Below are 21,167 nucleotides of genomic sequence, written 5' to 3'. Positions count from 1 at the left end.
ATATTTCAGCCGGCATTTATAATCTGAATTAGAGAAAATTTTACATTATGAACATTCTGAAAAGGTTCTGCAAATGTTCTCTAAAGCTTGGTAATGTGGTGTCCAGTTCTGGTCCTGATGCTCTGCTCTTTGCAGGACAGCGGTCCTTGAGGGCCGCTGTCCTGCAACTTTTGGATGTGCCTCCGCTGCACCACACCTGAATAGAATAATTAGGTCATTAGCAAGGCTCTGGAGAACTGAGGAGGTAATTAAGCCATTTCATTCCAGTGTTTAGTACCTGTGGCACATCTAAACACTGCAGGACAGCGGCCCTTGAGGACTGGAGTTTGACACCTGTGCTTTAGATGGTCAGTGAGCAGCACATGCATGAGGTTTATTGACAGTGCCAAGACCCTCCCCCTGGCCCTGATTGGTTGTTTCTGACTGAGTGTTGTATTTCTGCAGATGGCAGTAGGAGCACAGGGAGGAGGAAACAGAGGAGCTTAATATTTTTTCACAGATTATCTGTCTCATAGTTTACTATCACAACATGGTGACAGTTTTAACAAAAATGTACAAAACATATTTTATTTTTTATAAAAGTTACACACTTCAGTTTTAAAGGAATGTTTTCTACCAAACTGGAAAGTTTTCTTTACATTTGGGTATATGGGGAATGTTCAAGTAACCTTCATGTTCGTTTATTCACCCTTGATTTGATAATAAACTCCTTTATCATTTTATGGAAACTTTTCATACACAATAGATTCCTTAGATTTGGACCAATGGTGTCCAAACTTTTTATCCTAAAGACCAAAACTGAGAAATTTTAACTACAGGCATGCCACAAAATTCATTAAATAAAAATCCCAAGAATTATTTATCATGATTTTTCTTTTCCTCTCTTTTTTAGTTTTCCCCACTCAACAGTAAATACAACTTTTATAAAAATCTGTATAACTAAAGATTTAAAACATAAAAATGGCTTCAGACTGAGTGAAGTAAATTAATCGTTTTCTATTTTGTTGGCCTTTTTTTCAAACCATTCTTGAAACTGCTGTGAATCTCTTCAAGATGTTAGGCGGACCTTAAACTCATGGAAAACCCACAAGCAGCTTGCTTATATGAGAACTGCATGGACTTAATAAACTAAATTTAATTATTTTTTCCTTAATCCTTCATCTTATTTTACCTTTCTTTGTTTAAGCTTGTAATTGTATCGTTTTCAACATTAAATAAAGTTCTGGGTAAAAAAAAAGAAAAAGAAAAGAAGAAGAACTACATATTCCATCACGTCTTTCTCGGTGTTGCAGATCTCCTTCCGGGTCAGGAGGTTAAATAACTGAAATGTTGTGTTTCAGAAGTTTTCCCGTCCTTAAAATGTAACTGTGTGTCCTGTTATAAGGCTGTTCATGGACGCTTTGGACCGACACCGCTCGCTTTACAAAGGAACCACTCCGCCATGGAGGGAAACTTACCGGAAGGTTCGCTGGAAAACGTTAACACTAGCTTCTGTTAGCATGTTGGCATTCTGTTTTTAACACTAGCTTCTGTTAGCATGTTGACATTCTGTTTTTAACACTAGCTTCTGTTAGCATGTTGGCATTCTGTTTTTAACACTAGCTTCTGTTAGCATGTTGACATTCTGTTTTTAACACTAGCTTCTGTTAGCATGTTGACATTCTGTTTTTAACACTAGCTTCTGTTAGCATGTTGGCATTCTGTTTTTAACACTAGCTTCTGTTAGCATGTTGGCATTCTGTTTTTAACACTAGCTTCTGTTAGCATGTTGGCATTCTGTTTTTAACACTAGCTTCTGTTAGCATGTTGGCATTCTGTTTTTAACACTAGCTTCTGTTAGCATGTTGGCATTCTGTTTTTAACACTAGCTTCTTCGTTCTGTTTTTAACACTAGCTTCTGTTAGCATGTTGACATTCTGTTTTTAACACTAGCTTCTGTTAGCATGTTGGCATTCTGTTTTTAACACTAGCTTCTGTTAGCATGTTGGCATTCTGTTTTTAACACTAGCTTCTGTTAGCATGTTGGCATTCTGTTTTTAACACTAGCTTCTGTTAGCATGTTGGCATTCTGTTTTTAACACTAGCTTCTGTTAGCATGTTGGCATTCTGTTTTTAACACTAGCTTCTTCGTTCTGTTTTTAACACTAGCTTCTGTTAGCATGTTGACATTTTGTTTTTAACACTAGCTTCTGTTAGCATGTTGACATTCTGTTTTTAACACTAGCTTCTGTTAGCATGTTGAAATTCTGTTTTTAACACTAGCTTCTGTTAGTTTGTTGTCGTGATGTTTTTAATTGTTTTGCTTTTGTTTCTGTTGTATTTTTTCTAAAGCGGTGTGTGGACCGGCTGAAGGACAGCCGCACCAGGCTGCTGGACAGATACCGGCAGATGGGAGACGAGCAGCCGCGGAGCAGCTCCGGCCCGTCCATCATCGTCCAGGAGGTGATGGAGGAGGAATGGAGCGCCTTGCAGTCTGATGACCAGAAGCTGCCCTCGCTCTGGGGCCCTCACGGCGTGGCACAGGTCGGGCTCCGCCGCAGACAACAGACCCGTCTCTAACAACGCCTACAGATGTGCTGACGTCTTTACTTTCTAGCAGATGTTCAGTGTTATGAAGGAGTATGATGAACTGGCGGTGCTGGAGGAAATCCACCAGGAGCTCATGTCTCAAGGTGATCAGTGCACTGTGTTTTATTCAAGGGGATCAGAGTAAATTCAATTCAGAAACACCTTATGGACCAGAAGAAAATTTTAAATTTGTGACAAAGTCATCCAAGTGTTTTTGAAAAGTTATGTTAGCTGACCTATTGAAAAGAGCAGCATACAATTTTTGATTTGCACTTTAGGAAATTTGCCGTAATTTTCAAAGAACCACCATTGTATTCTTAATGTTAGGTTTTAAAATAAATAAAACATAAAAAGGGATCCGACTATGCCACCAGAGAGTCTGAGTGAGGAGTTGCAAAAGTAAAGGTGGATTAGCAGCACTTTGACAAAGAAAAAAAAAGATTTAAAACACATTACTGGTACTTTAGTGTTCTCATGTGGAAATTAAATGCAATTATTCCATTAGAAACTGGAACACTAGGTTTATTTCTTACTAAGAGCCTTTGCTGAAGGTCCAAGAACCCCAAGTCTGGTAACTAATTGGTCCAGCGTCCAGCTGGTGGTGAAGATGTTCCATAGTAACATGTCTTGGATGACGCAATCACTTGCTAATCCAGCTCATTTGCTTTTGCAGCTCCTCTTTAAATGTCTGTCTGGCCGTACGGTTAGAGAGCCGAGCAGAGAGATGCTGGAGTAGGGGGTTGGTAAAGGAGGTTAAATAGAAATATGAGTCACACTTTGGATTTTTATCTGGAAAAAATTGACTTTCACCAGTCATTATACAAAGACTGGTAGTTTGCAGTGTGTGAACCTGATCAGATGTGTTTGTGCTTTTCTTTCTGCTGCAGAGATGTCTATAATCACCGAGTATGAGAGAGACCTGCAGTTCGAACAGCAGTACATCTCCTCTGTGGTGGAGGGAATGGATGAGATGCATATCATTTGCCCAATATGTCAGATGTAAGTATGAATATTAAGCACTATGAAGGCAACCAGAGAAAGTTGTATTTGAGCATTTCTTTGTTTTTCACTGGAGCAAAGACGATTGTTGGCATGTTTGTTCGTCTTGCAGGAACAACTTGAGCATCAACAGCAATTTCATCTCCTGTCCTTGTGGACTTTACATCAACACTAAGGTTTGTGTCACAGTTATTTATATATATATATATAATTTTTTTTTCAAATCTGTGGTTGTCATGGCAATTTAGTGTTGTGCGGTTGTGGACTAAAGGTTTGGCATCGACATACTGTAGCCATTGTTTTGCAAATTCTAAAGCTTAAGTTTATGCCCTTAACATAAAGGGGGGAAAAGCACATAAAAATAAATGACAAAATCTTAAACTAATCAAAGACATTTCTGTCCCAGTTGAAAACCTTTGTCTCCGTCCGTTTAATAAACTTTGTAGAATTAAACACTATGTGGGATGTGACGTGTAGCGACTCCACTTCTCTCATGTTCCTCTTCTGCATAGAAGAGGAACATCAGTCCAGATGTCCTTCAGCGCCTCCTGGAGTCCAGGCTGTCGGAGCACATGGAGGTCTGTCTGCACAGCCCTGTTTTCTCTGTAACTCCCAACACAGACAGCCACGCCTCCCTGATGATCAGCTGCCAGGTGAGCTTATTTTGGAGCTCATGCGATGCTAGCATTTCTGTTTCTACTGGAGGGAGCGAGGGGACATTTGTAGAAGCTTCATGCATACAGTTGGTGTTCATTTCAAATATTAATAGGATATTTTCTCTGTGCTTCCAGGCTTGTGACTACCTGTCTGTCGTCTTGTAGCGGCACTGCTGTCAGGAATGCACATATAAAATTTCATTTTCAGTTCCTTTTACTTGTCTGTAAATTTTTTGTGAAATAAAGAAATTTTATATAAAATCATACTGTCTTGTATGTTTAAGGAAGGAGCATTCAAACTTTTTATCACGTGAGGCAGAATCATCATGTCAGCAATTCTTCCTGGCCAAAAACTAACTTTTGATTTTGATTTTTAAAAACAACGCTTTAAATAAATTTGTCATTTTATGCCTGCTCAACAACAAACTAAGCAAGCAACCAAGCATATAGATCAATGCAGAGGCAAAAACTTAAAAGGATTTTTTTTTATGTTTGCCTCATTAAAAAAAAACATTCTTTTTGAACATTCTTGGAAAAAAATTAATCTTGCTATGAAAGAAAATGCAAAAAGCCTGGTTATCAAAATGTGGATATTTTGTATCATATGTAATATTTTTTTGTTTCTTATTTTGTCCTAATTAAAAATGACTATCTTTGTCAAGCATCTTTGCTTTAGGGGCCAAATCTCATTCTTGACATTGCAGTTGGGGACCATAGACAACAGTTCAGGGGTCCCTCTTTGGACACCCCCAAGGCTTTGATCATACCTTGCAAATGTATTCATTCTCCTTGAGCATTTCCATATTTTATTACCTTTACAATAACCAACTTAAAGTGAGGTAGGGTAAAAGATTGCAAATTACAAGATCACATGAAAAGAAATTCACTCCAAGTGGTTCCTGATATGCTTTATTATTGTGTAAAAACTGTCACCATGTCATGACAGTTTAATATGAGAGATTATCTGTGAACCTCCTCCCTGAGCTGCTGTGGTCATATGAAAAAATGCAGCGACCAATCAGAACCAGGAGGAAGGTCTTAGCTCTGTCAATCAAGATCGTGTACACGATGTTATAGAGTGTAAGAAATCAATAGAAGCGTTCCGGTCAGTTCCAATAAGAGACTGAGCTCTCTGACCTCAGCCGCGGCTGCCATCTCTGCGGAGGCTATATATGCCATATATATATATATATATATATATATATATATATATGGCCTGTTAGAGAAACGGCCATGCTAACTGCTAGGAGGAAGATGCTAAAGCAGGAGATGGGGGGAAAAAGGAGGATGAGTGACACCATACACAGCCTGATTGACAGCATTAAAACCCGCCTCCTGGCTCATATTGATTGTTTCTAGTCAACACAGGAAGAAGCAGAAGAGTTAATTTTTTCTTACAGATCTGTCTCATACTGACACAACATAGTGACGGTTTCAACAAATATGCAAAAAAATGTTTTTATCTTTTATAAAGTCTTTAAGGATTGTAATCTTTTGAATGCAGAGAGATGAACCTAATATTTAAACCCTCTCTTGGACCACTAAGCCGTCCATCCAACCATCCGTTTTCTTAGACCTTTGTCCCTAGTCAGGTTGGGACGAGTGCTGGTGCCTATCTCCAGCGAGAGGCGAGGTACACCCTGGACAGGTTGCCAGTCCATCACAGAACCACTAACCCAGCATTTTAAAACATATCAACAAAGTTAGTTTCTCTGTGTCAAGTTTAGGAATCTAGAAAAATCTGAAAGGTTTAACTTTGAAGTCCAGAAGGAGACAGAAGTGAAGAAGTTTGGTGCATACAGGATTGATTACCAGGTAGGTAAAGATGGATGAGTTTAACAGCCTTACTGGTGAGATTACAGACTCTGAAACTGCAGCCATCACAGTTTATGCTGCAAATTTGGAGGATGGTTGTCTTCTCATTTGGATAAGACTGATGCTTATGCCAGAATCCTATATGTGAATTTCAGCTCCACCATTTCCCACATCTGCTTGGCCTGAACTCTACCACTTGTCTCCAGTTTGAAGTGGAACGCCTGGGAACAACCCCCAATGCCTTTCTTTTTATAAGGCCAACATGAAAAACCCCTTTTCAAGGTTTGGTTGTACAATGAACTATTTGCATAACTAATACGATGCTTAGCTTATTGTTGAGTAGGTTATTAAAAATAGCGATATTACTACATGATTGTAGTTTTTACAATTATTAAATTTGTTTAGGCCTACGTGAACTTCGGATTTGACCGTTTTTGGCCCACGTGACAAAAAGTTTGGAGAGCCCTGGTATACATGGCCTGGAATGAACCTGTTTTCTTCTCACCATGACAAACAACCATATATCGCAACCCGCCTTTAGGAGGCAGCAGCGTACCGAACATGCGACCCACCGAACCGGAAGACCACCACGCAGAGAGCGCAGAGGCTGGTAGCGGAGAGATGGCAGCCGCGGCTGTGGCTGAGTTTCAGAGAGCTAGGTCTCTTATTGGAACTGACCGGAACGCTTCTATTGATATCTTACACTCTATAGGTAAGTGGAACGGACTCTCCCGGACAGTAGGGATACATTCATTGAACGATTCGACTCACAGTCTATACTTTTATCCATCAGCCGTACGCTGTTTAGTTAGCAGCAAAGCTACGCTACACGAGTTAGCCTAGTGCAGACCGTCACCCTTTCTGTACTGTTTTCACAGTGAGTCAGCAGCAGCCTGGCTAGCCGGTTAGCAGGATACCGGCTAGCTTTGTGCTTAAGCTAACGCTAGCTAGCCGGTCTCATTGATTTGGCTGGAAGTTCGCTGACAGCCGGCTAGTTGCGTTAGCTGACAGCTAATGTTGTTAGCAGCTACTTCTCCCGAGTCTGTCAGATGGCAGGGCCGTCAGGGAAATTACAAACACTCCTTGTCAGTCCTGTAGAATTACACAACTAAGTTCCTTTCAGGTTTTGCTGGTTTATAACAAGCTAATGTGTGTTGTTTATTTTCTCATCCTGGATTATATGCATATTTTTTGCCTAATTTGACTCCTATGGCATTTCGCAGCTTTGTTAGCCGCTTGGCTCTTTGCCATATATCCCAGTCAGTCCGGGATAGAATACTTTCATTTCGTACTGGTGCCTTACAGAATTTAACCCCGGCGCTCGGACATACTGGCGCTTCAATGTTGAAACCAAACACATTATAAAATTGCTGCGTAAACGTGGGTGTGTGTGTATTTCAGTGAAACGGGACATCCAGGACAGCGATGAGGAGGCGGTGCGTGTTAAGGAGCAGAGCATCTTGGAGCTGGGTGGGCTGCTGGCGAAGACTGGACAAGCAGCAGGTAACTGGAGCCCGGGGTCGTATTCCTGAACACTTTCTTATTCAGGCACACTGAGGAGGAAAACGGCTTTGTTTGGCTGTTTTGACCACAGTTCAACCAGAACACCAAGCGTTTTGTTTCAGTTTGTCTCCAAAAGTTAGTTTTTTTTAGTTTCATTAATGTAATGAAACGCCATGAAAAGAAAAGTCAGATTGGTGTAGATGTTTTCTGTACATGATTCTAAGAATTTCAGCATTTCAGACGCTTTCAACGTCAGGGGTCTGCAACTTGTGGCTCTTAGGACCTTCAACGTGGCTCTTAATAACTTTAGCTAATATTTATACATTTTTCTTTAAAATAGATAATAACAAATGCATCTTTTAGCAATTTCTCTATTTTGCTATGGAATAATTTGAACTCAATTTTTGCTATGAATGCTAAAATTAACAGCTGATTTTTTTTTTTTAGAAATAGATTTCTAAACAGTTTGGAAAATATGATTTATTTCTAGCATAATGTTCTTCCTTCATGAGATAATGGTTTGTTTTTTTTCCCATTTTAAAATCTAAAAACTGAAATAACAAAGCACTTTTAAAATGACAACAGATTTTCTATGGTAGATGTCTATCAAAAATTGTAGGTTGTCCTCCCGTTAGAATAAAAGACAACACTGACTTTTACTTTGCAGCCTATAAACAAAGTAGAATTGGTTTTTACCTGGTGTGGAAAGAGAAAAATGATTTTGAATTATTTTTTTTGTTTCAAATCCCATTGTATTGTTTTGTGCTCCGTTTTGTCATTTGTGTCATTGTTCTTGTGCAGTACTTTGGTGCAGTTTTACACCTGTTTTAAAGTGCTATATAAATAACTTTGACATTGACATTGTCTAAAATGGGACAGCATCTGTTATGCTATATTTTATTTGTCAGTCTGTTTGAAATCAGTTTTACCATCCATTCATATAAATATTCATTCATCCATTTACTTGTATGTCAGTTTACTCATTCCACCAGATAGCTAGCTTCACTCTTCATCCATCCTCCATAAGATTTCTTTAAGATTTGCTGAAAAATAAGTGAGAACGAGTAAAAACTGTGGAGGAACCCTGTGAACAGTAACCTCGTCTTCCCAGAGCTCGGAGGCCTCCTGAAGTATGTGCGCCCTTTCCTCAACTCCATCTCCAAGGCCAAAGCAGCCCGGCTGGTCCGCTCACTGCTGGACTTGTTCCTGGACATGGAGGCAGCCACAGGTCAGGAGGTGGAGCTCTGTCTGGAGTGCATCGAGTGGGCCAAGGCTGAGAAGAGGACGTTCCTCCGACAGGCGCTCGAGGTGAGTCCCGGTGCGGCCGGCTGGCCTGCTCCGGCTCAGTTTTTCCAGATGCTACTATCCAAGTCGTAAGGTGGGAAAATAAATACATTTTATTTTTGTTTGAAGATTCAATTTTTTGAAAATCTGCATCCCCTTGGATTTCCATAGTTCAGAGGGATGTGAGAACATTCAAGGCCACCATTTTGTTTGACGAGCATGTTTTACAGCTTCTATTTATTGTTGAATTCAGATCAGCTCTATGATGGAATATTAGGACCAGGTTAAGAATATTATTTTACAGGCAGCAGTGCTTCATGCTTAATTATTTGGGGTGTAACAAGATCTCACTATATTAAAACGAAAGTTGATGAATGGCAGCAAGAAGCAGAAAGCATCACTATAGTAACCAATAGCTAGGAGTTGTTAAGCTGCATCACTACTTGCATAACTGGGAATGTTGATCAATAAACCGTACATAGTTGTAATAACATGTGAAGAAATGAAAAGAAACCAGAAAAAGAGTCGCATCAGTTTGAGTTTGTGGCAGAAATCTATAAAAATGCAGAATAAAGGCAAATTTGTTGAGCAAATTTGTTTGCTGAGGTTTTTTGAAAGTTGAAATAAAATCCCATCTTGTTCTTGTGAACTTGATAGAACTCGTTTTGTCTAGTGAACTTTAGGTACACTGCTATTAATTCGCTTATGTGAACAAACTATATGTCTTCACCACTTCCTGTCAGAATACAGTCGAGATTGCAGTGGCTTCTTTTTTTTCTTTTTTGATTTTGCCTACTGAAAACTTGTACAGTAACATGTTTTACATTAACTACATTTCCAAATCCAGGATATTCTTTAACAAACAGGTCAAAAGCTAAATAAAGAGCCATGATGCTGTAATGCCTTCAGCGTTCTGGTTTTCTGGTGAAAGTCTGCCATTGAATGAACCCTGAATATGTTTAATTGAAAGTAGTCAAGTTCTGTTTCCCTCAGTAATGATGTCCACTTTGAAGAGTGTTGTCAGCATGACCTGGTAGTGCTGATATGGTGCAGTCAGTGTCTGAGCAAAAATAGGATTTTTGATCACCAGGATGTTGTCAGAATGTAGCTGGATTCATCATGAGCTTCCTGTTTATATCTGTGAATTAGGGCTGATCAATAAATCAAAAACAATATATACTAATATAGACATGTGATCAATATAAATTGAGAATAAATCTGATAGGATATTCAATAAATTCATTGAACTCCGATCCAGAATCTCACAGCATTCTGGGAAATGTAGGTAGAAAAATGGATTTAGCTGCTCAACCTCTCTCTAAGCGAGGTTGACATTAACAAACTCACTCACTCTTTGGTTACCTAGCAACAAGCTGTAGAGTATTTTGTAGCATCAGTTTTATGTTTCACCACAGGGCCTCATAACTGCTTAGAAACAAAAAATCAGCGACGTGGAGAGAAAACCGTGGACAGAACAGGAAAGGTCACATTCAGTTTGGTTTTATTTCAGATATTAAAAACGGAAAACTAGTCAATAATTATCCTTTATGTGGTGATTCATGTTTCAGCCATGTCGTCCAGCCCTACTGTGAGTTCCACTCTGCTGTTGGGTTTTAAACAGAAGGCAGGGCTGAGTTTTCACCAGGTTTAGAGGTGAGAGGTCAGCAGAACCCAGATACACATTAACTCCGTCTCCTCTCTCCTCAGGCTCGACTCATCTCTCTGTATTTCGACACAAAATGCTACCAGGAAGCACTACAACTCGGTAAGTTGTAATCTTGCATGTTGTTATCAACTTCCGTATACTCGGAGGAGAAAGGGCAGCCTTTGTATGAAGTCTGAGCTGCAGCTTGACCCTTGATCCCTGGTGTGTTGGCCCCCTGCAGGCTCCCAGCTGCTCCAGGAGCTGAAGAAGATGGATGACAAGGCGCTGCTGGTGGAAGTCCAGCTGCTGGAGAGCAAGACGTACCACGCGCTCAGCAACCTGCCCAAAGCCCGCGCCGCCCTCACCTCGGCCAGGACGACCGCCAACGCCATCTACTGCCCGCCCAAACTGCAGGCAGCTCTGGACATGCAGTCAGGTACCCTGAGGAACGCCTACAGGGGCCCTAATGGAACAGACCTGATTTTGTGTGAAGCAGTAACTTGGCTTGTGACAATAAATCAATTTCCTTCTGCATTATAAATAATAAAAAAAACTCAATAATTTCCATTTGCATGATATTCTGTTTTCCTCTTTTCTCTCTTTCTACTAAAAACTGGATGATAAAAGTCTTCAGTCTGGTGCTTTAACTAGACCGTTTTTTGTCTTAACAGGGACTTCATAATTCATTTCATTTGTTATTTCTGTTGTTTTTATTTGTCTTCCAGTTCCAGTGTTAAATGTTAATTTAAAGCTGATTGGTCTATGAGAATGTGTTCTTACATTATTAAGCCATTATCATTATATTTGTTGAAAATGGTCTCAAAACAACAATATTATCACTTATCACAATAACGTCTGGGACAATTTATCCTCCAGTCACATTTGTTACCTTAACAGGCCTAGCAATAAGCTGATGTGTGTGTGTGTGTGTGTGTTTTCAGGGATCATTCACGCAGCAGAGGAGAAGGACTGGAAGACGGCGTACTCTTACTTTTACGAGGCCTTTGAGGGCTACGACTCCATCGACAGCCCCAGAGCCATCACCGCGCTCAAATACATGCTGCTCTGCAAAATCATGCTCAATGCGTGAGTGCTGCATTCACAGCAGAGGGGATGTAGCTCCTTAAACTGAACTCATGAACTCTTCATGAGCCGTCCAAATCAAAAAAATGGCTTTCTGTGAAGCAGTCAGAAGAAATTGAGACCAAGTATTAGTGTAAAAGAAAATGTAAATGGTTTTTTCTGTTTCTGTAGCCCAGAAGACGTCCAGGCCCTCATCAGCGGCAAACTTGCTCTGCGATACGCAGGCAGACAGGTACGACTCAGCTCAGCTTTTACAAAAACGTTTTCCCAGTTCTCTTTACGTCTTGTGAAAATATTCATACTGCCAGGACTTTCTTCACATTTCATCATATTACATGTCTAGTCTAAACTTATCATGATTATGTGAGCCGGTTTCCTGTGTAAAATTTATTTATTTATTTTTTTTTAGAAGTTAGCATCAAACATATGCAACAAGTGAAAACAGCCCAATATAAAGTTTTATTTTAACAGCTTTATAGTCCTAGTTCTGTGTTATATTTATCATTGTTGCATTTCAGTCATTGTATTTTGATTCCTTTTAATTGCACTCAGTCTCTTTGTTACCTTTAATTATCACTATGATGGTAAAATACAGTTATTGTGTGTGGGAGTATTTGCACAAGAACAATTTAAAAATAAATTTCTGTAGAGATTGTGGTATCTTTATAGTTTTTCTTGTACAATATTTGTCATGATTTGTATTGCTTCAGTTATAATCAGCATACATTTGTGTTACACATTTAGATTGTTCCAGCCCACTGCTTATAAGAATATTATAAACATTACAAATATTCTGTTAGGGTACATTAAGAAGATTTGAAACAGAAAAATCAGTTATTACTTAGCAATTAATCGCAAGTAAATATTTGAATCAGCTTCTCGTAGCGCTGGGCTTGTGTTGGTCCATCACAAAATCTCAACAAGTCAACAAACATAACACAAATATGTTCAGAGTATGAATATGTCTGCAGAACAATTTAACACGCTTAGATTACTAGACATTCCACCCATCCACCATCTTCCTGTGAATCATATTTGGACTCGCTTTTTTCCTGAATTCACCTTAGTGTATAAATCATGTTCCTTCCATATACTTTGATTCATTCCTACTCTCCTCCCAACAGACAGACTCCCTGAAATGTGTGGCACAAGCCAGTAAGAACCGGTCGCTCGCAGACTTTGAACAGGTTGGCCTCTCTGCTGCATCTTCCTTGTTTTGTGTTCATTTTTTTTTTTTCTTCTTCTTCTTCTTCCACTGTGAAAACTTTTACGATTCCCCTCTTTTCTGACGACTTTCTTCCTGCTCGACTTTAAGGCGCTAACAGAGTACAAAGCGGAGCTGAGGGATGACCCCATCATCAGCACCCATCTGACCAAGCTGTACGACAACCTGCTGGAGCAGAACCTCATCCGCGTCATCGAGCCCTTCTCCAGGGTGCAGGTAGACGCTTTTCCACCGAAGGCAGACATTTTCCAGCTTCTGATGTGTTTACTGCTGCTGAGCATGTTGAAACTTTGTGGGCTTGTTTTCTTTTTTTTACAGATTACACACATCTCCTCGCTCATCAAGCTTCCTAAGGTAAGGCTTGCTGCCGGTTTTTAGGTTTTCCATCTCCCAGGGTTTTTTGTAATTTAATTTAGTAATTTTATTTCAGACAAACCTTTCACCGGCAGTGTAGAACAAACACAAAGTACATAATAAATTTCTTGAAGACACATCACATCGGTGATTATGAGTCTGAAAAGGAGTATGAAGAAGTATAACTTATATAATCAAACCCCTTTTCCAGCTGTAATTTATCGCATTATTTTCAGTTTCCAATATTCTTCCTGACAAAATGAAATAATAATTGCAGTAATATTTCCTCAGCCAAATGAAAGTACTGCATACGCACACATACACATTTATACACATACACATATATGTATGTGGGGAAAACAGAAGCAGGTCTTCTGTTTCCCCCAGAAGACCTGCTAAGCTCAGTGATGCTCTGCGCCAGGACAATCATCACCGTATTTTTGTGTAAAAAAAAAAAAAGTTAAAAGTTACAAAAATTCAGAGGTGAATGAGCTGGCATCATAATTTAGAAGAAAGAAACTTTAAAAGCTTATGATACACTGGGAGGAACCTTGATCTCCTTTATATCTCTTTTTACGTCGTCTTTTTTTTTCTGAGAAATGGCTACTGTGTGTGTTGCAGAGAGATGTAGAGAGGAAACTATCTCAGATGATTCTGGATCAGAAGTTTCATGGTAGGAGTTTTTGTTGCTTTGTTTGGGGTTTCTCTCTGCTTTGATGGACCTTCTCTCATGGTTTCCACTCGTGCTGCTTCTCCCTCTCCAGGTATTCTGGACCAAGGCGAAGGCGTGCTGATCGTGTTCGATGAGCCAGTGGTGGACAAGACGTACGAAGCGGCTCTGGAGACCATTCAGAACATGAGCAAAGTGGTCGATTCGCTTTACAACAAAGCAAAGAAACTCACATAAGGTCAGCACGTTTACACAACACAATAAAAACACTTAAAAACGTGTTTTTATTTCAATCGTTAAATGGAAATCAAGACCGGTTATTAATGTCAGCCCAGGTTTACTTACCAGACTGATACCGATATTTTAGTGCCGATATATTGTGTGTGCTTAGTATCAATGTTCAATCCTATTATGAAACCATGACTCGGTCTGATCCTTCTTAAACTGTCTTCACAGGATGTTGGAGCAGGAATTGTCTGACAACTGTTTAAAAATAGTTGCAGCACAATGCTTCTAGGAAATGAAATAATCAATATTTAAAAACTGGTAGAGTGGATTATGAAGACGACATCGAACTCAGCTTGAAGACATCAGAATACAAATCAAATTACTCACCCTTTATTGACAACGTAAACAGTGACAAAGTTTATTATTGGACAGTTTCTCCAATAATAAACATTGGACAAATATCGGCGTTGGTGTGGCCTCCAACAGCCTCCTGACTCTTAAATTGGAATGTCATAACAAATTTTACTAGATTATAAATAATACCAGAAATTATTGTAAAACTCAATAATATATATGCATGCTTTGTTCTTCAAATATTAACTGAAAAATTGTCAAAAGCCATGTGTCATTTTCTTCTACTTTCTCATAATTTTTACTGCATAAAATTCCAATAAAACTCAGTAAACCTTGTGGATGGTTAAAGAGGAGCTTAAGAAACTTCCCATATTTGTTTCCAACTTTCAGGTCTGCTTTTCTGAATTTTATGCCTTTTACACTATTACCATTCTGCTCTTTGTAAAGTTATTTTGACAGCCTAACAATTGTTGCTAGCTTTTTTTCAATAGTCATGTTAGCCACCCTGTTAGCAAACCTGCAGATTCTGCCAACAGACACGCTAAAGCTTTCAAAACATCCATCACCTGCTGTCCATAACTGTAAAATGCTACAACTTGCAGCAATAAAGTTGATACTACTATTATGAAAAACATTTTGGTAAAAGTTTCACCACTGCAGCTTTTAACTCCACACACAGGTAACAGCCTGGTTCCCTAAATGAGAATGTTGTTGCATTTGGTCGAGTTTCACAGACGTTAATCGTCATGTCTTTGTCTCCTCAGAGAGAGTGAAAGCGTCTGTCCTCCTGTCGGAAGGGATTTGGGCCAGTCAGATCTCCTTCGTTCTCCCACCTCGATCTGGAAGGGACGGAGGAGGGGGGACAGGGAGATTACTAACATTCAACCCAGTGAGCAAACCAACCTGTTGTCCAGATAAAGACGAACTACCCTCTACCACAACACAGAAGAAGAATGGAACGGGGTCACTCCTCTATCAGCCCTCTGTTCTCCCTGCTTCTTCTCACTGTCTTCTTCCTCCTTTGGGGTTGATCAGGGCACACAGTGCTCCTCCTAGTGGACCAATCGCAGCACTGCGTTTTTCTTTTTCCTCCTCTCCTCCCATGGCTGGTTTCTACTGTATGTAAAATTGGACAAACTTCACCTTTCTTTTCTTTTGTTTTTTCTTTTGTTTTTTTTTCTTCCTTTTTTTCCTCCAGTTTCTGTCTGTGTTGGCCATCAGGGAATCTTGTAAAATAACAGTAGAGGATAAATATACAGTACTTATACATACATCTATGATAAACAATGTTAAAGAAAAAACAAAACAGATGTTCCGTTTGTTCTGAGAGCGGGAGAAATGGCGCTTGGTTTGTCTGTATGTCTTTATTTGCCAGCCGGCGCTGAAACTGAATGTTTGCATTTTTCTATAGTTGTGGAACAGCAACTACAGGCCAACAGATAAATCTCTGAATCTGCAGGGCATCAGACCCCCCCTGAACCTCCCACCACCTCTTCCGCTGTCACTCGTTCATATGGAATAGTGGGGTTGTGGAAAACACGGGGAACCGCTCTTCTGTCCACTCAAGAACACGGAACTTCCTCCCCTCCCCATGTACTACCACTACCTGTTTGTATATACAATTTCCAATTTCCGCCTCTGTTCATTCAAGGCTGGATGTGTCCACTCCGCCTACCCTTACTTTTTTTTTTTTTTTTTTTTATAATGTGTAAGAACAGAATAAACCTTGCCTCTGAAAGCTTGGATGCTCCCTCAAAGAACTTTTCTGGTTCTGAGGGGTAAGTTGGCTTTGCTGGAGAAAATTGAGCTGTAAATTTTTTGGGAACTGAATTTTGCAAAGACTTATTGGTTCACCTTGTATGAATTAGAGAAAGACAAATGCTAATAAAAAAAAGAAACGGATAAGTTGTCAATTTAAGATACTGCAGACATACTGTTTTTTTTTTTTGTTTTTTTAACTGATCTCTAGTTTGGCTACATTTGTTTTGTATCTCATTCTGAAGCTGCTTATTTTGTTTTCTTTTGCAAGGAGTGAATCAGTAGCTGCGTTTCCATTGACCATAAAAATGAGCAATTTAACAATTTGAAATAAATTAGCTTAATGGAAACACACCAATTTTGAAAACGTTCTTTTTTGACCAGTTTTGGCTTAATTAGGTGGGTTTTTTTTTTTTTTTGGCTGTATCGAAATTGATTTTGCAGCAGAAACAAATGTTTCACATCACACAAGTCATATGATCAACACTGTTGCCACTCGCTCAAACCACAAAAGGTGACAGGAAGTAGTTGGAGGATAACGGCATGCATGGATTTTATAGCATTAGCAAACTTATTCACGTGTGATTTTAATTGCATTTATTTAATGGAAACAGCAATTTCACAATTGTTTAGAATATAAGTGTTTTTTTGTGTGGGTTTTTTTTGTGTATTTGTAATGGAAACGCAGCTAGTGATAACTCGAGCAGAGCTAATCTAAAAAAACAAAAAAAAAAATCCAAAGTTACATGTTGTGGCAAAATTGTCTTGGAATAATCCTGAATGTATTCCACTGTCCCTTAATTGATATTAGTAGTTAAGGGTTAAGAATTTCAGATTAGCACATGCAGAGTTGTAAATGGCATGGTAACTATGGTAACTGTATGAAATGGTGAATCATGGGAGATGTGATTAAAAACGGAAACAAGACAACTGATAAACATGTAGTAGAGGAAAAACATCTAATGTAAAACCTACGAAATATCTTCAGTTGGTAAAATGTAGAAGACCAATAAATGAGACTTAAACATAGAGCAGAATAAGCTAAAGGAAAAATATTCTATAAAAACGTACGTTTGTTGAACCTTGAACTTACACAAAGAAAAACAAAATCTAGCAAACAGTCTCACCACATCCATTTATTTAGAACTTTCAACTACTATAATTTTTGACAATGCATAACAAGCACTCTTAATTTTAGAAGAAATCTGAATTTGAACATTTGATAAAGTGCTTTCTTTAGGCATGAAAAATAATTAAGCTACAACAAAACACATTTAAAGAACTAATGTAAAACTTAAACCACGAGTCACGGCCTATTCTTTTGGCTTTCCCCTTCATTGGTTGCCACAGTGAATCATCCATCTTCTCTTATTCCTATCCTCTGTCTTCTCACCGGCTGACGTCATGTTTCACCACATCCATAAAACCCTATTTTGGTCTTCCTCTCAGCCTCCTTCCCTGTGGCTCCAACTTCAGCATCATCCTGCTTATACAATCAATGTTTATTCTCTGAACATGTCCAAACTTCAGCCAGTCCTCTGCCTTTATCTCTAACATCTAACATCCCTCTGATATACTCATTCCTGACCATCATCATCACTCTGAATGAGAACCTCAACATCTTGAGCTCTACAGCCTCCGGTTCTAGTGAACTGGAGGCTGCAGAACTGGAGGCCACAGTTCTTCCACAGGGAGCAATTAAAAAAGCATGACGGTAGTTTTAAGCACGAATGGTGGCACCAGTAACACTTGTTCATTTTGTTCAGATTGTTTTATTTTTGTTACTGCCCTTTATATTTAGACAGGCCATGATTTAGAGATGATCATTGGCATTATCTCCAAATCATGATGCCAATGATTTAGAGATCATTGGCATCATCTCTAAATCATACAACATGGTCTCTCTATTGTCTTGAACATCTTTCTTTTGCTTGTTTATCGCACTAGACACTTTTCTCCACCCATTCCAAACTGCCTGCTGACTCTTCACCTCTTTTTCACTTTTACCTTTGCTCTGGACTGTTGACCGTTTACTTCTACTCCCTGTAATGTCACCATTCCTCTGGTGTCCCTCTCGTTTACAGAAATGTCTTCTGTCTTCCTGCAACTACTCTTCACCTGCGCCCTGCTCACTGTAGATCAGTGTCATCTGTAAACATCATAATCCACTCAGACATTACCATTACCAAACAAACAAGAAGGGGCTTCGAGCCAATCCTTAATGCCATCCCACCTCTTTCTTGAACTTCTGTCTCATGGCTCTCGAGATGTCCTGCTACACTCAAACATACTTCTCTGCCACTCCAGACCTCATGCAATGCCACAGCTCCTCAACACCCTCCTCAAAACTCCAGAAAGACACAATGCGACTCACTCTGGTCTCCTCTTTGCCATCAGTATCCTTAAAGCAAAAACGGCATATGTAGTGCTCTTTCTTGACATGTTGTACACATGTCATGGAATTCATGCGGCCCTAAACGTAAGGTGTGAGTATAGGTTGGCCGTAGAATGCCAGAGTCCAAACTTTTTTTTGAGGATCGCAGATGTGCACACCTTAAAGAAAGAAGTGATCAAGTTGGTTACAGGATGAGGCAAAATGACATTGTGCAATGAATTAGTTACTAGAAGAAATTGGAAGTGTGCTTATACAGTAGTTGTGAACAAAATAGTGTATTTGGAAAAACTAAGTTCAAATCCTTATGGTAGCTTTTGCTTAGACAAAGCGTCTTAAGAACACTGCTAGTTTAATTTCAAATTAATTCATGAACTGAAATGTATCACACGGTTGTTTTTAGTATAGAATGTGAGGAGGAAGAAATATTTGGCTTAAAGCAATGTCTTCAGTTTTCTTTACAAATTCCAATATTTGCTGTATGTTGTACATTCTGATAAAAGCTTCATGTCTGTGTTACCAACTTCTGGCACCTGTGCACAGGTAGTCCATCCCAGAATGGTTCCACATTTTGCAACTCTTGTCACCCCACAGATTTCCGGTCCAGACCGGTCCGGTCTCTCCATAACGTTGATCTTGCTTGCCTGAAACCAAGATTCTGCTCATTTTCATTTGTTTATGTCATTGTCTAGATGAAACACCCATTTTCAGTGTGTTTTAATTTCGTCATAAACTAATACGACCTCTTCAAGTGTTTTGATGTATTTAAACTGATCCATAACTCCTGTTTACGCGAGAAGTAGGCCCAACACTTTTTAAGAAAGACCCCAGAACTCTATGCATGAATACTGAGACAAGTAGCTTAAAATATGTTAGCAATCAAAAGAAAAGTGGGCAGTTGGGTTCAAGAAAGACATTGGTGACAAATTAACACCTTGGAATAAGAACACCAGAGAGAAAAAGGCAAGTAAAGCCTATTTTCTTTCCATTTGCTTGTTATATTTGGAAAATCATTAATCTGCAGGTTTGCCTGATCATTTCCTAAACCTGTGAACACCACCATAAACAACTTCTTCATAAAACCCAGACCAGAAAGCTAGACCACTGTCTCACCAAGAACAAAGCAGCTAAACCGATCAGAACTTTCACATCTGACACTTCGTTCCATGATACATCCTAAACAGCAACAGTGACACCTAGAGGTGACTTTGCCTCACTGAGCTGATTTACACTTTAAGAAGATAAAGCTGAAGAAATTCCAGTTATCTCATACATACATCATACATTTCAAAGTTCTCAAAAAACTGAAAATATTTCTGCAAAGCTCAGATTTTAAATATAGAACCTACAAAAAAAATAATCAGAGATAGTAATGAAGTCTGTGGATGGATATACTGATGGATTTCCAGTGGAAAATTCTTGGTTGTAATTCCCATCTTGTTTCATGTCCTATCCAAAGTACTGGGTGACTGAGACCAGAACATGATGGGGATAAAGTCTGTCGTTAGTAATTTTCCAGACTTTCATTTTCCTTTAACACTTTATCCAGACCTGGAAAATACTGCGGTTCCACACTGAGGAACCCTCAACGCTCAGCAAAGGTTTCCTCTCACTTCTAGTTTATGTTTTGGATAATTTCTCAAAGTTCTATCAAGGTCTTGCGTTCCTATGTTGGCCCGTTGGGACATCATACAACAAATGCTCAGGGATGAACTGTTGGCTTCCCTCAGGCTCCATGAACCCACTCAGAAAGGAGAAAAGCCCAATAAAGAGTCTCGATTAACTAACTGCTGGCAGCAAGCGGTGCTGGATTAGCATCTGAATGAGAGGCAGCACCTTCAGGCCGGTGAGCAAACAATCATTATCACGTCATCATGCATGGAAAAACCTTTATCTGCCTCACTTAACTTCTGCAAGGCATTGTTTTAATCGCAAAAGTATTCACACCCAGTAGCTTGCGAAAGTAGCAGTAACTTTCGCAAGCTACTGTTACAAGTTTTAATTGGATGAAGGTGAGAAATGAACACAAAGGAAGAGCAAAATTGTTAGCTGGAAGGAAAATATTTTTCCAAATGAAAATCTGAACGTTCTTGCAATCATCCTCACCCCCCACTGAGTCTTTCACTGCAATAGCTGCCAATAGCTGCTGCCATTATTTTCAGGGATGTTTCCACCACGTTTGCCCATAAAGACAAAGCTTTTCTAAATACTTTCCATTTGGTTAGATTGGATGAGAAAAGAAAGAAGTTTGTTAGCAATCAAAAGAAATTAAAAGAAATCTGACTTGAAATTTGACCTCTGTCTCTTTAAAAACTCCTGCTCTTTCTGAAACTGCCTTCAGGAAGACATCACAACATGGCTCCTCTATTAGCACTTTAACAATGTTTTTAGGAGTAGCTGCTGTAATGAGCTGAGCAGACGTGCAGTTCCACCAGGTGCTAATTGCTGCTGGCTAGTCTGAAGGAGCTGAGTGAAGACGTCTTGGGGGCGTCGTCGTCTCAGAGGTGGAAACTCCACAGCTTGCAAACTGGCAGCTCTGAGGAGGAGCTTTGTCCTCAAAGGCGGAGCTAGGTCTGCCCAGGCGTTTTGGTTGCCCTGGGAGATCAAGGGATTTCTCAATCATGCATGAAAAT

General features: G+C 39.4%; 2 protein-coding genes across 2 annotated transcripts; both read left to right on the top strand.

Moving 5' to 3' along the window:
- The first annotated feature begins 1,280 nt into the window (after window positions 1–1,280).
- Window positions 1,281–4,487, top strand: rpain (RPA interacting protein). The gene is made up of 7 exons (XM_008415252.3): window positions 1,281–1,463; window positions 2,332–2,523; window positions 2,600–2,672; window positions 3,456–3,567; window positions 3,680–3,743; window positions 4,080–4,220; window positions 4,359–4,487. The coding sequence occupies exons 1-7, from the start codon at window positions 1,392–1,394 to the stop codon at window positions 4,386–4,388; spliced, it is 684 nt and encodes a 227-aa protein (XP_008413474.2). The 5' UTR covers window positions 1,281–1,391; the 3' UTR covers window positions 4,389–4,487.
- A 2,103-nt stretch (window positions 4,488–6,590) lies between these two features.
- On the top strand, window positions 6,591–16,496 carry LOC103468289 (26S proteasome non-ATPase regulatory subunit 11A). Its single transcript, XM_008415251.3, has 13 exons — window positions 6,591–6,750; window positions 7,440–7,541; window positions 8,653–8,849; window positions 10,533–10,590; window positions 10,712–10,906; window positions 11,412–11,556; window positions 11,725–11,785; window positions 12,678–12,740; window positions 12,869–12,994; window positions 13,097–13,132; window positions 13,754–13,805; window positions 13,897–14,040; window positions 15,149–16,496. Exons 1-12 carry the CDS (start codon window positions 6,600–6,602, stop codon window positions 14,037–14,039), a joined length of 1,329 nt encoding a protein of 442 aa, XP_008413473.3. The 5' UTR covers window positions 6,591–6,599; the 3' UTR covers window position 14,040; window positions 15,149–16,496.
- The last annotated feature ends 4,671 nt before the right edge of the window (window positions 16,497–21,167 follow it).

The sequence above is a fragment of the Poecilia reticulata genome, chromosome 8 (genome assembly GCF_904066995.2).
Source record: "Poecilia reticulata chromosome 8, P_reticulata-male-v2, whole genome shotgun sequence".
In the NCBI taxonomy this organism is placed as follows: Eukaryota; Metazoa; Chordata; class Actinopteri; order Cyprinodontiformes; family Poeciliidae; genus Poecilia; species Poecilia reticulata.
Note: the sequence above shows the minus strand (reverse complement) of the source record. Positions and strands in the feature narration are given on the sequence as shown.

What these genes read in the sequence shown, in the direction of transcription:
- LOC103468289 (XM_008415251.3), top strand. Translation starts at nt 6,600, where the DNA reads ATGCGACCCACCGAACCGGAAGACCACCACGCAGAGAGCGCAGAGGCT. An exon ending in GAAGACTGGACAAGCAGCAG is followed by an intron (nt 7,542 to 8,652) that starts GTAACTGGAGCC and finishes TCGTCTTCCCAG; the next exon opens with AGCTCGGAGGCCTCCTGAAG. An exon ending in AGCTCTGGACATGCAGTCAG is followed by an intron (nt 10,907 to 11,411) that starts GTACCCTGAGGA and finishes GTGTGTTTTCAG; the next exon opens with GGATCATTCACGCAGCAGAG.
- rpain (XM_008415252.3), top strand. Translation starts at nt 1,392, where the DNA reads ATGGACGCTTTGGACCGACACCGCTCGCTTTACAAAGGAACCACTCCG. An exon ending in GCCCTCACGGCGTGGCACAG is followed by an intron (nt 2,524 to 2,599) that starts GTCGGGCTCCGC and finishes ACTTTCTAGCAG; the next exon opens with ATGTTCAGTGTTATGAAGGA. An exon ending in ATTTGCCCAATATGTCAGAT is followed by an intron (nt 3,568 to 3,679) that starts GTAAGTATGAAT and finishes TTCGTCTTGCAG; the next exon opens with GAACAACTTGAGCATCAACA.